This window comes from Vicia villosa, unplaced genomic scaffold, assembly GCF_029867415.1.
Source record: "Vicia villosa cultivar HV-30 ecotype Madison, WI unplaced genomic scaffold, Vvil1.0 ctg.002510F_1_1, whole genome shotgun sequence".
NCBI classification, from domain to species: Eukaryota; Viridiplantae; Streptophyta; class Magnoliopsida; order Fabales; family Fabaceae; genus Vicia; species Vicia villosa.
The window spans coordinates 271,733-284,579 of record NW_026705953.1 but is presented as its reverse complement, the minus strand read 5'-3'; the positions used below and the strand labels follow the sequence as shown (position 1 = coordinate 284,579).

Below are 12,847 nucleotides of genomic sequence, written 5' to 3'. Positions count from 1 at the left end.
GTGTTGCTAGTTCCTCCTCTGGGGCAGGGGGAAGAAACCATATAACGGATTTGCTAAGAAAAGAGAGGGTTAAACGAGTGCTGCTTACTATGGTAAAGGCAAAGGCCATGCTTATCAACAAGTATCCGCCGTGACCATACCGAATGCTCCGCTTCAACAACAACAACAACAACAGAGGTATCCTCCGCGTCAGTATCAGCAAAAGCCGAGAGCACTAAGAAATTTTGATCCCATACCTATGACATATGCACAACTACTTGCTCATCTTTTACATCGTGAGTTGGTGCAACTTCGTACCATGGGCCCTCCATCTGCTAAGCTCCCTCCTAACTATGATGTGAATGCTCACTGTGATTTTCATTCTGGGGCTCCTGGTCATGATATTGAACATTGCATAGGATTCATGCATAAGGTACAAGATCTGATTGATTCAAAGGCTATTGAGTTCACCCCTACTCAAGGGCCTAACGTTGTTCAGAACCCTATGCCTCACCATGGAGCTCATGCTGCAAATGCCATTGATATTGTTGAAGATGCTCACCTAGTTAAAGATGTAATCGAACTAGGCTCGTTATTGCCATTATTGAAGAAGGAATTGTTGAGGATGGGTCTGTACTCCAGTTGTGGGAAATTTTGTGTTGATTGCCTAGCTGATGCCTCAGTTTGTGATAATGTGAAGAGTGGGGTCCAACAGTTAATAGATAATGGGTATCTACAATTTGAGCATGTGCGATGTCCTAAAGTGGTTGAAAACGAAGTTAATGTGGTATCCATTCCTTATACTCCTGCCAGGATTCCGATTCCTGCCAGAGCACCTCCTTTGGTTATTACACTGCCTGGTCCCGTCCCGTATACTAGTGAAAGAGCAATCCCATGGAATTATGGATCAGAAGTTTTCTACCAAGGGACCAAGCATGAGATCGAAATTCCAGTTGAGAAAGAAGACGTGGACAATGTTGTTGGCATTGGGCGAATGGCAAGGAGTGGTCGTATTTTCAATCCTCCCCAAAATGCTCGCGATGATAATGCAGAAGCCCTAGCTCGAGATAAAGGAAAAAGAGTGGCAGAAGATACAGTGGATCAGGGGCAAAGCTCTAAATCTGAAGATACAGTGGCCAAAGAGATGGAAGAGTTCCTAAAGATCATCAAGAAAAGTGAGTATAAAGTGGTTGACCAGCTGAGTCAAACTCAATCAAAGATTTCGATTTTGCAGTTTCTTTTGTGTTCGGAGACACACCGAAATGCTTTGCTGAGACTCCTAAGTACTGCCTTTGTCCCTCCGGAGATCTCAGTGAATCAACTTGAAGGAGCGGTGTCAAACATCAACGCTGGTAATGGTTTGGGATTCACTGAGGCAGACTTGCCTTCCGAAGGCAGAAACCACAATAGAGCTTTGCATATATCAGTGGAGTGTAAAGGGACTATGTTATCACGTGTTCTCGTGGATACTGGATCTTCTTTGGATGTATTACCGAAGTCGTCTCTGATGAGGCTAGACTATTCTGGTGTTGAGATAAGGCCGAGTGAATTGACGGTGAGAGCCTTCGATGGCTCGAAGAGATCAGTGTTTGGGGAGGTTGACTTGCCGATAATGATAGGCCTTCAGCTCTTCACTATTACTTTCTTCGTGATGGATATCCACCCGTCCTACAGTTGTCTCCTAGGACGCCCATGGATCCATGCTGTAGGGGCCGTGACTTCCACATTACATCAGAAACTCAAATTCGCGACTCAATGAAAGATAGTCACAATATGTGGGGAAGAAGAACACGTGGTAAGTCATCTTGCGTCCTTCAGGTATATCGGGGTGTGTCATACCCCAATTTTTGACCTAAGATACCACCTCATATCATTGCATATGCATCATTTGCATCTCTAACAAATTGCATAGCTTGTGTTTGTTACTTGTGCTCAGCAGGGTTTAATCAAGAGATCACTCATCAGTGCAAGAAACAATCAATTAGGGTTTTGTTCTCCCTTCATCTCAAGTGAATCATCTTCATCAACAATCAACATTTGGTCCTCAGAGATTCATTTCAACAAGCTCAACAGCTCTGAATCAACCAGATTAGGGTTTTGACTGAAGATAGCATACTCCTGACTTTTGCTCAGAATTTGACCTAATAGCTTGGGACATGATATCAAGACTTCAAGTGCATCATTTTGACCTAATCCATTGGCTCATAACATCTCCTACACAAAGATTGATCAGACAAATCCTCAGCTCAGGGTTTTGAACTATCAGGGACTGAAATCAGGGATCACATTTGGGAAACCCTAAAAACCCCCAGGGAGTCAATCAAAAGTTTCAATCATCTTCAAATAATCCCTATGACAACATCCAATGGAAATTACATCTCAATTCAAGATCCACAGTCATCAATTTCATCTGGTCGACAATTAGGGTTTTTTGACCTAATTCACTGAACAACTGACTTTTTAATCAGGACATGGTGCCACAACTCAAACCATGGCTCAATATCCTCTAATGCTTCAATGTGATCCATTCATACCATTCATATGGTGAGGATAGCCTGTTTCATTTGAAATCTCCAGAAACGCGATTCGTCTGAAAAAGTCAACTGTACAAGATCACCATTGACTTTTGGGGAATTTTGGTCAACCATGACTTTTGAAGTTTTGAATCATCAGTATATGATATATGAAGTCATTTGATCAAGAAAAATCAAGAAAATCAATCAAGAATCAAAAAGTCAAAGTTTGACTTTTCATACTTAGAAAAATTTCTAAGTGTTTTTCAATGGTTTTTTCCAAACTTTGAAAGGGAATTTCTCAAAATTTCACCTACAAACTGAAAAAAACTTCCAACATGAAAGTTGTAGATTTTGATCCAATAAACAACTTTGACACATATAATTTTTTTCCATAAGATCAACCATTTAAGAGATATGGAGCTTCAAAGTTGGCATCTTATGAAAACTTCACTTAAAACTTCATTTTTCTCAAAGTTCATGGATCTTTTTCACCCATTTCCTTAAAGGTCTTGAAGAAACTTTCAACTAGGGTTTTGAAGTATGCAACATGAGCTTTCCAAAATGTCCAAGAGCATGAAAAAATATGGAGTGTAGCTATGGTTTTGAATTATGCATTTAGTGATCATTTTCACTTGAATTTTCACCATTTTTCACTAAGTTTCAAGACTACATGACCTATAATCCAAGCAATGATGCAAAGAGGCAATAATTGAAGATATTTTCTCTGATTTGAGATCAGAATGGAAGAGGATAAGAAGTTTGAGTTTTAACCATGGTTTGGTCACTTTAACCATTTTGCATTAAATGTAAAAGATTCCTTTTTATCTCTTAAGCCAAATCATCAAACTTTGATCAAGTTGCAAAGCTCTGAGTTCAGACTCTTTGGCCTATAAATAGAGGTTCAAATCACTCTTCAGTTCACACCAAAACCTCACAATTATAGGTTTTCTCTCTTCTTTCTTGAATTACAAGTCATGTGTTTCAAAGTGAGGTAGAAAACTCAACCTCCAAACCTTGCAAGTTCTGAACAAAGTGATGCTTCCCACAACTTCTAAATGTCATATATGATGTGTCTGAATCACTCATACACCCCAAAACACCTAAAAACTCAAAATCATCATCTCACCTCCAAATATGCATGACATGAGACTTATCATGCCAATTTTTGTTCAGGCTCAATTCTGTCCAAACTACCACTTCTAACATCATCCATATATCACATATGAACTATCCAATCCATCACATATAGCCAATAACCTCAGAATCATCAAATTCGATTCACTCTTGAAGCTTATGCAGATCGGGTACCATGGCCATGCCCAGATGAATTCAGATGGTTCCAAGCATCCAGACACCTTCCATAAGGTTCATTGAAGCTATCCAGATCATCAAACAACTTCTGTAACACCTCCAAGCAAGAATTCGATTCTCAGTTGTGCCGTTTTTAAGGTAAGTGCTCATGAACTTCAAATTCATACTTCCATGCATCATAAATGAAATGTGAGCATACCATCTTGTTTCTGCACCTATGAGGATCATTAACCCTCAATCAATTGCATCATAACTTGCACATACACGATTTCATATTGAATTTCAGTTCTAGGGTTCTTCATGTTCATGCGAAAATTGACCCCTTTAGAGCAAAAATAAATGAATTCTGAGATCACCATCATGTTCCTTGTGAAAAACCGAGTGAGATAGACCCTTTGCTTGATCAAAACAACACAGTTTTAGAGATTTTCAAATTTCAGTTGGAGGGTTGTTCTTGGCGCGTTTTTGGTTCAAAGGATTTCTGGAAATTGATTTAAAATATAATTAATTCAACGCGTGTATATTACAAGCCACAAGCGTGGCTCAGTTGGCTTTTGTTTTGAGTAGTGACCTCAGGGTCACGAGTTCAAGTCCCTATGGGACCAAACCCTTCTTTTTTTTATCACTATTTCTCTTCATTTTCTTCACAACTTCAACCATTAATTTAACCAATCAAAATAACTCATTTTTTATTCATTTTTTACACACTTATTATTTTATATATGTATTTTATGAATATCAAAAAAAATCACAAAAATATATTTGTTTAATACATTTTTAATTAAGTTTAAAATAACATATTTTAAGTGTTTTTTAATACTTTTAAATATTGTTTTTCACTTGATTTCTCAAATTTAATCACTTGTAAATATTTTTTGAGTAAACCCTAATCATCTAAGTGTCAATTGAAGACAATCTTTTTGTTTATCTTGATTAAATTAACTTCTTTCAAAATTCAAATCATTTTAAATAAGCGATCGCGATTCTTTTCAAAAAAACGATAAACCATTTCTTTTTGAAACTATTGATTAAATCTTTTTTTAATTGATCAATTGATTTTCAAAACAGTGGGGCCTCTCGAATATTAGAGAGTATAAGACCCACTCCTTTTTCCTTTTATACAGTTTTTCTTTGTACAAAAAACTTTTTCAAAACAAAAACTTTCAAACAGTTTTTCAAACAACGCGTCTGTAAATAAAACAATCAACCATGTTTTTGTAAAATACCATGGGCCTCCATGTAGGTATAAGCCCCGAGCCCTTTTGTACATACCCATTCCAGTACATGAAATTAGGTATTTCATTGTACGCCTTTTGTACATATCTCAATCAATGCGCTTTTTAACTTTGAAATACAAACCAAAAATGAAGGTTTCTTTAAATCTTCACAAAAAAATATCATGGGCCTCCATGTAGGTATAAGTCCCAAGACCTTTTATAAATACCTGTTTACATAGCTTTGAATAAACTCAAGTGGACTTCTCCCCGAGTGTGAGTCCCGAGCCCTGTGTATACAAATGGATCATGCTTACAGGTATATTTCCTTCATAAACTCCATTATATACACACACTCTGTCATATATATATGTTTGTTCATATTTGTTCATGTTTGTTCATATGTGTGATATGTGTGCTTGTTCAACTTAGTACAACACTAGGTTTCCCCATAGCCTCCTATTGGGCTTCGTGCAAAGAATCTCCACTAGTTTAGGTTAGGACATAGAGTATGGTTTCCCGGTGAAATCGCTCTAAGAGCTCAAACCAACTATACCATGCCTCCCCTTGGGCTTTGTACAAACGAGTGACCCTCCCATAGCCTCCTCTTGGGCTTACAATGCAAGGACCCTGGATTGTCCCTCCCATAGCCTCCTCTTGGGCTTACAATGCAAGGACCCTCGGATAGCCTCCTCTTGGGCTTCGTACAAGGACCCACGGGCTTCTTATAAGCATCCCCAATATCCAAATCAAATACCCTAGGAGATTAGACATTTTTCATCTCTATGCTAGGAGTATCTCTTATATATCATCACAAACAATCAATCAATCAAACTTTTTTGCCACAAGTCTGGCTAATCAATCAATCTTCTTTTGCCACAAGGCTGGCTAATCAATCAAACTGTTTTGCCACCGTACTGGCTGATTAATCAAAGTTTTTGTCACAAGGCTGACTTCATTGAAACTTTTGCCACAAGGCTGGCTGATTAATCAAAACTTTTTGTCACAAGGCTGACTTCACTGAAAGTTTTTTCCACAAGGCTGGTTAAACAAACAAAAAAAATCAAACAGATGTATGTGATGATATAGATTAGATACATCTAGCATTTAGACGACATTTGTCTATTTTCCTTTGCTTCCACTAGCATAAGTGGGAACTACGATTGCTCTGACTTTCTTAACATCCCTTTGAGAATACGTAGGCACAAGGTCGATCCTTGGCGAGCAAAACAAAACAAAAAAACCATTCAAACCTTAGCACCCTTAGACCCCGAGCTACAGATGCTCTGATTCCCTCTAAGGGATATGTATGCAGAGGATCGCGATGATCTTTGCGAGCATAATCAAACAAACACCTTAGGTCCCACCTATTTCACAAGAACCTCTCAACAACATGGAATAAAAAAAACAAAGCAAAGAAACCTATAGAGTACTATAGATACGTTGGGTGCTAATACCTTCCCTTCGTATAACCAACCCTCTTACCCAAGATCTCTCCCCCCACTTTTAGGTTATTGCAGCTTTTTTCCTTTTCCTCCTTTGGAAATTATAAAAAGTTTGGTCGGTACAAAAGAAAAATCATTTTTTGAGCACTCGAGCCCAAAGAAGGCATCAGGTGTCTCATCTCACAAAAAAGAGGAACAAAACGGTTTTTCGCCCGCGACAGAAAAATGGCGACTTCACTGGGGATTATCTTTTTATTGTTTCCAAAGGAAGGGTTAATTCTATTTGCTTTATTTTTCATTTTTTGTTATATGTGTGGTTCTGGTTCTGTTACATCTGTGGTTCTGTTACAAGTGATACATTATGGACAAATCCTAACCCGGATTAAGTACACATAAGAAATTAGGTGGAGGGTATAGTCATGTGCAGGCGCACGTGAGAATCCTTCCGCTCAGTGGAGGTTCCTTGTTTGTAATATATGTTTAGCGAGTTAATTGCGAAGACATTGTTGCTTTCATTGAACTGTAGAAGCTGAGAGACCGTAGAACCCCAACCCATCCTGGCCTTATTAGGTTGTGGTGCAGAAACTATTCAGGTGAAGACTTGGATTAGTTGTCATGCGGAGAACCACACTCAGACGAGTTTTTCTTGAGAATATTGCTGGCTCATGAGTTTAATTGTGGAAAGCCGGTAATATCCGAAAGAAAAATGTAGACTCTGACGTATCAGTAGAACATGTTTTGCAGGTGATTAACTAGAACTATCCCATATTTGGTTCTCTGACCTCATGCTCGTGATGCTGGACCTTTGAACCTGTGTGTACCATGTTTGTGTTACCATTTTTGTGTTGCCATGTTTACAGTACCATGTTTGCGTTACCATGTTCGCTTTACCATGTTTGAATATGTGGCATCCATGCATCCATGCATTCATACATCCATAAAAAAAAATAAAAAAAATCTTTTTCCATAAAAACATGATTTTTTTCCAAACAATTAGAGAATTTTCTTTGCAAACATTATAGGATTAGGTTATGGAGTGGGTAAAAAGGCATACCAAGAGGTACGGTTTCAAAGAGCCTAATGTGGAAAGACTGAAAGAGTTAGCGTCTTTTGTACAAGATCCTTCTGATTTTAGGAAAAGCCATGGAAAGCTTTTGCCTATCTTGAACACTCATGTTGATGAAGGACTTCTCAAAACTCTGGTTCAGTTTTATGATCCCATCTACCGGTGTTTTACCTTTCCAGACTATCAGTTGGTACCAACCTTGGAAGAATATGCCAATCTTTTTGGTATTCCTGTGTCTGACAAAATACCTTTCAATGGTTTGGAAGCCATTCCTAAGTCACCAGCCATTGCAACAGGTACCCATTTGAAGAAATCTGAAATAGAGAGTAATTGGACTACCAAAGGAAACCTTCAGGTTTGCCTTCACAGTTTCTAATAAAGAGAGCCTTTGATTTCATCGAGACTGGTAGCATGATAGCTTTTGAAGCTGTACTAGCCTTGCTCATCTATGGGTTGGTTCTGTTTCCCAATATCGACGACTTTGTTGATATCAATGCCATAAAGGTCTTTTTGAATGGAAATCCCGTTCCGACTCTGCTTGGTGACATGTATTTCTCTGTCCATCATAGGAATCACCAAGGTGGTGGAATTATTGTATGTTGTGCACCTCTGTTGTTTAAATGGATTGTTTCACACTTACCTAAGTCTCCCATTTTCACGGAAAACCGGGAAGGTTTACGTTGGTCTCAAAGACTTATGTCTCTTACTAATAATGATATTCAGTGGTATACCTTGGCTCGCTGCGGTACAGAAACCATTGAAAGTTGTGGAGAATTCGCCAACGTACCCCTCATTGGTACACAAGGAGGAATTAACTACAATCCGGTCCTAGCCCGACGACAACTCGGATATGCAAATTCAACTAAACCCATTGGCCCTACAGTGGAAAGCTACTTCTATCAGGAAGGAAATGATCCTCAAGGGTTGAAGACAAAAATGGTGAAAGCCTGGTACGACATCCGATGGAAAGAAAAAGGTGAGATAAAGAACTGTATTGCTACGAACGCCCATACCTGTTGGGTGAAGAAAAGAGCAAGGGAGTTTCAAATGCCTTATGATTTTGAAAAACCCATGTTCCCTGTGGTACCTCAACGACCCAACATTCCCGCTATGGAGGAATACCAAGACACTTTAACCAAGATGAGGATAGAAAAAGACGCTTGGAAAGAAAAGTTTCGAAGAACTGATGTGGAAAATAGAAAGTTGAAGAAACAAGTGAAAGAACATGAAGAAACTCTCTATTATCAGGATGGATGGCTCATGAACAAAGATGAGAAGATCCGTCGGAAAGATGCCGCAATCAGAAGATACATCAAAGAAAGCAAGAAAAAGCTTGAAGGCTCAACAAGCAACGCTCCAACTCCTGACAATTGGAAGAATGTGGTTGACAAGCTGAAAGCTGAAAAGGCCGAGTTGAAAGCTTACTATGGGAAAGAAATCATGAAGCTCAAGCTGCACAATGCATTTGGTTCTTCGTCTGATGAAGATGTTTAGGATTTGTTTAGATTTTCATGTATCATTTGATTTTGTGAGGAGCTATGCTCCAATGTTGTAACATTTCCCATTTATTGAATAAAAGAATAGTTTGTGTTCAAATGTTTGCAAGGAAATAATCTTTAAAATAATTGGAAAAATCATAAATTTCTTTTTGCATACATCATTCTGCATATCGAGTCTGTTGTATAGAGTCTTATCTTTTGGATCTTTCTCCAATAGATCGTCAAGCTGTCGCGTCTCAAAGTTTCTCGACCGCGCTCGCAATCAGATCACAGATACAATACTCGTTCAAGCAGAAGAAGAGTAATGGAACACTCTGAACAAGAGAATATTGAGCTTCGTGGTACAGTGATCACTCTTCAGGAAAAGTTGGAAAGCCTCACTACTCTGGTTGACTCTTTAATGGCCGCACAGAATCAGCCGCCGCCACCCAACAGTCAAGCAACAGTAACATCTGAAGTCACTACTCCAGTTTCTACAGTTGCATTCGGTATTCCATCTTTCTCCATGCCAGAAGGTTGGGGCCCGCCTTTCAGTTTTGGTACAGGTTTCCGCCATAATTCCTCTGGGGTTCAAACAACTACAACTGAAGCGCCTGCTGCACAAGGTTCAGCATTTATTCCACATTCAGGGGTAACTTTTTCCCAAATCACTATGGCACTTTCTCAACCCACTATGACAGTTCCGACCCCTACGGTTCACACTGTTCCTCATGATGGCAATGAGATTTATCATGATCAAGGTGATAGCACAAATCAGCGTAATCTTGTGGGAGATCTCCAAGAGCAGTTTAACAAGATGCAGTTGGAAGTTAAAGCTATCCGTGGAAAAGATTTGTTTGGAAAGGATGCCCAGGAGCTATGTTTGGTTCCCAGTGTACAAATACCTGCTAAATTCAAGGTCCCAGACTTTGAGAAGTACAAAGGTAGTTCTTGTCCACAAAGTCATCTCGTGATGTATGCCAGAAAGATGTCTACTTATGTAGATAATCATCAGTTGCTTATCCATTACTTTCAAGACAGTTTGACTGGTGCCGCACTGAAGTGGTACACAGGTTTGGATAGCACCAATATTCGAACTTTCAACGATCTAGGTGAGGCCTTTGTCCGACAATACAAATACAACTCGGATATGGCTCCAGACAGAGATCAGCTTCGGTCCATGGCTCAGAAAGATCATGAAGCTTTCAAAGAGTATGCCCAACGATGGAGAGAAACTGCTGCTCAGATTAATCCACCATTAAAAGAAAAAGAGATGACAAAGATCTTTTTGAATACTCTCAGTCCATTTTATTATGAACGCATGATTGCTAGTGCTCCAAGTGATTTCACCGAAATGGTAAACATGGGGATGCGTCTAGAAGAAGGGGTCCGAACCGGACGTCTAACTAAAGAAGGTGGATCTTCGAATGGAACCAAAAAGTTCGGAAGTGGTTTCCCAAAGAAGAAAGAACAAAGTGTTGACATGGTGTCCCAAGGGAAGCCAAGAGGAAACGTCAATCGTCAACGACAGGTTGCTGCTATCACACCAGTCGTTAATACAACACCGAATCCGGGATTCACTCCTCAGTTTCAACAACAACAGCCTCGACAACAGGCTCAACAACTTAACAACAATCAGAATCGTGTGCAAAGAGCTCCACAGTTTGATCCGATTCCAATGACCTATACAGAATTGTACCCTGCTTTGATTGAAAAAGGTCTCGTTCAAACTAGAGCACCACCACCAGTACCTGAGAGACTCCCATGGTGGTACAAAGCTGAGGTCTCATGCCCTTATCATCAAGGAGCACCGGGCCATGATCTTGAGCATTGCATAGCTTTGAAATATGAAGTTCAGAGGTTGGTTAGATCTAATCTCCTCTCTTTCAGAAATTTGAATCCTAATGTGCAAGCAAATCCGCTGCCCAATCATGGAGGGCATGTTGTAAACATGGTGTATGGATGTCCTGGCCAATACCGAGTCTATAATATCAACTTCTCAAGAGCAGATTTGGTACAAATGCACGCTACTCTTTGTCGGGGGCAGAATTTTCGCCAGCATCAATACGGTTCCTGTAGAATATGTTGTGTGGATCCTCACGGGTGTTCAATTGTGAGAAGAGATCTCCAAGTTTTGCTAGATAATGGTACTATTGAGATCTACAGAAATAGGGATGAAAATGAAGTCAACATGATAGGATGTTATCCGCATGAGCTTTTAGTCTCAGATATCAACTCGGAAATGCCTATAGTTAACGTCATCATTCCTTATTTCAACATGCCTGAGCGTGTGGAAGTTACTTACAACAAGCCGAAGGTTCCTGTTACTCCTTTGATCATTTGTCTACCTGGATCTGTTCCTTATGACTCTGACAAGGCAGTTCCATACAATTACAGTGCAACAATGATAAAGAACGGACAAGAGGTTCCTTTGCCTACTTTTTCATCTGTTGTAAACATTGCTGATGTGAGTCGTGCAACAAGAAGTGGACGTGTGTATACTCCGCTACCTCCAAAGCAGCCTGTTGCTCCTGTAACTGGGCAAAATCCTGTCAATATTCCAGTGGGAAATCCTGTGGAAACTCCTGTCAGTAATACAAACACTGATGTTGGTCAATCCAGTGGAACCAATGTCAATCCAGATTTTGACGAAATTTTGAAGCTTATCAAAAGAAGTGAATACAAGATTGTGGATCAGCTTATGCAGACTCCTTCAAAAATCTCAATACTTTCATTGCTGTTAAACTCAGAAGCCCACAGGGAAGCCCTGATGAGAGTATTAGATCAAGCTTTTGTAGATCATGATGTGACTGTTGATCACTTTGATGGGATAATAGCCAACATAACAGCTTGCAACAATTTAAGCTTCTGTGATGAAGAACTCCCCGAGGAGGGTAAAAATCACAATCTTGCTTTGCACATTTCTATGAACTGTCAGTCAGACTCTTTGTCCAATGTGTTGGTAGACACCGGATCTTCCTTGAATGTGATGCCAAAGACGACTCTTGCTCGCTTGTCTTACCAAGGAATGCCTATGAAGTTCAGTGGTGTAGTTGTCAAAGCATTTGATGGATCGCGAAAGTCTGTTATCGGCGAAGTCAACCTTCCCATGACAATTGGTCCACATACATTTCAAATCACTTTCCAGGTCATGGACATTCAAGCTGCTTATAGCTGTCTGTTGGGACGACCATGGATCCATGAAGCAGGGGCAGTAACTTCTACGCTCCATCAAAAGTTAAAGTTTGTAACAAATGGAAAATTGGTAACAATAAATGGAGAACAAGCTTTAATGGTGAGTCATTTATCCAATTTCTCTTTCATTAATGCTGATGATGTGGAAGGAACTCAGTTCCAAGGTCTCTCTTTAGAAGACGAATCTTCCAAGAAGAAAACATCGATCTCTTCTTACAAAGAGGCGGTAAAAGTAGTGAAAGATGGAACTACCACTGGCTGGGGGCAAGTTGTGATCCCTACCAAGAATGAAACCAGAGCAGGTCTCGGATGTTCACCAACATCCTCAAACTGCACCAAGAAGGATGAAACCCTTCGTCCGATCAAGGAAACATTCATTAGTGGAGGATTCCTTAACCCGATTCCTCAAGAGGTTAATGTCCTTATCGAAGAATGCATCGAAGAAGGTTTACCCGATACTGAAGAAGAATGGAAATGTTATCTCAATGACTCAGGATATATATCTCAGGAAGAACCATATCCTCCTTCAGAGAAAACAAGTGCTAAAGAAATTCCGCCTGTTCCTGCAGAGATCTGGGACACCTTGGGACAACCAAGTGGAAAATTTGATTACATGGTGAAATATACTGCGCCTGAAAGTTCA

At 39.7% G+C, this 12,847-nt stretch overlaps 1 protein-coding gene across 1 annotated transcript; it reads left to right on the top strand.

Moving 5' to 3' along the window:
- Positions 1–238: 238 nt before the first annotated feature.
- Positions 239–1,738, top strand: LOC131639041 (uncharacterized). The gene has a single exon (XM_058909559.1). The coding sequence runs from the start codon at positions 239–241 to the stop codon at positions 1,736–1,738; it is 1,500 nt and encodes a 499-aa protein (XP_058765542.1).
- Positions 1,739–12,847: the final 11,109 nt, after the last annotated feature.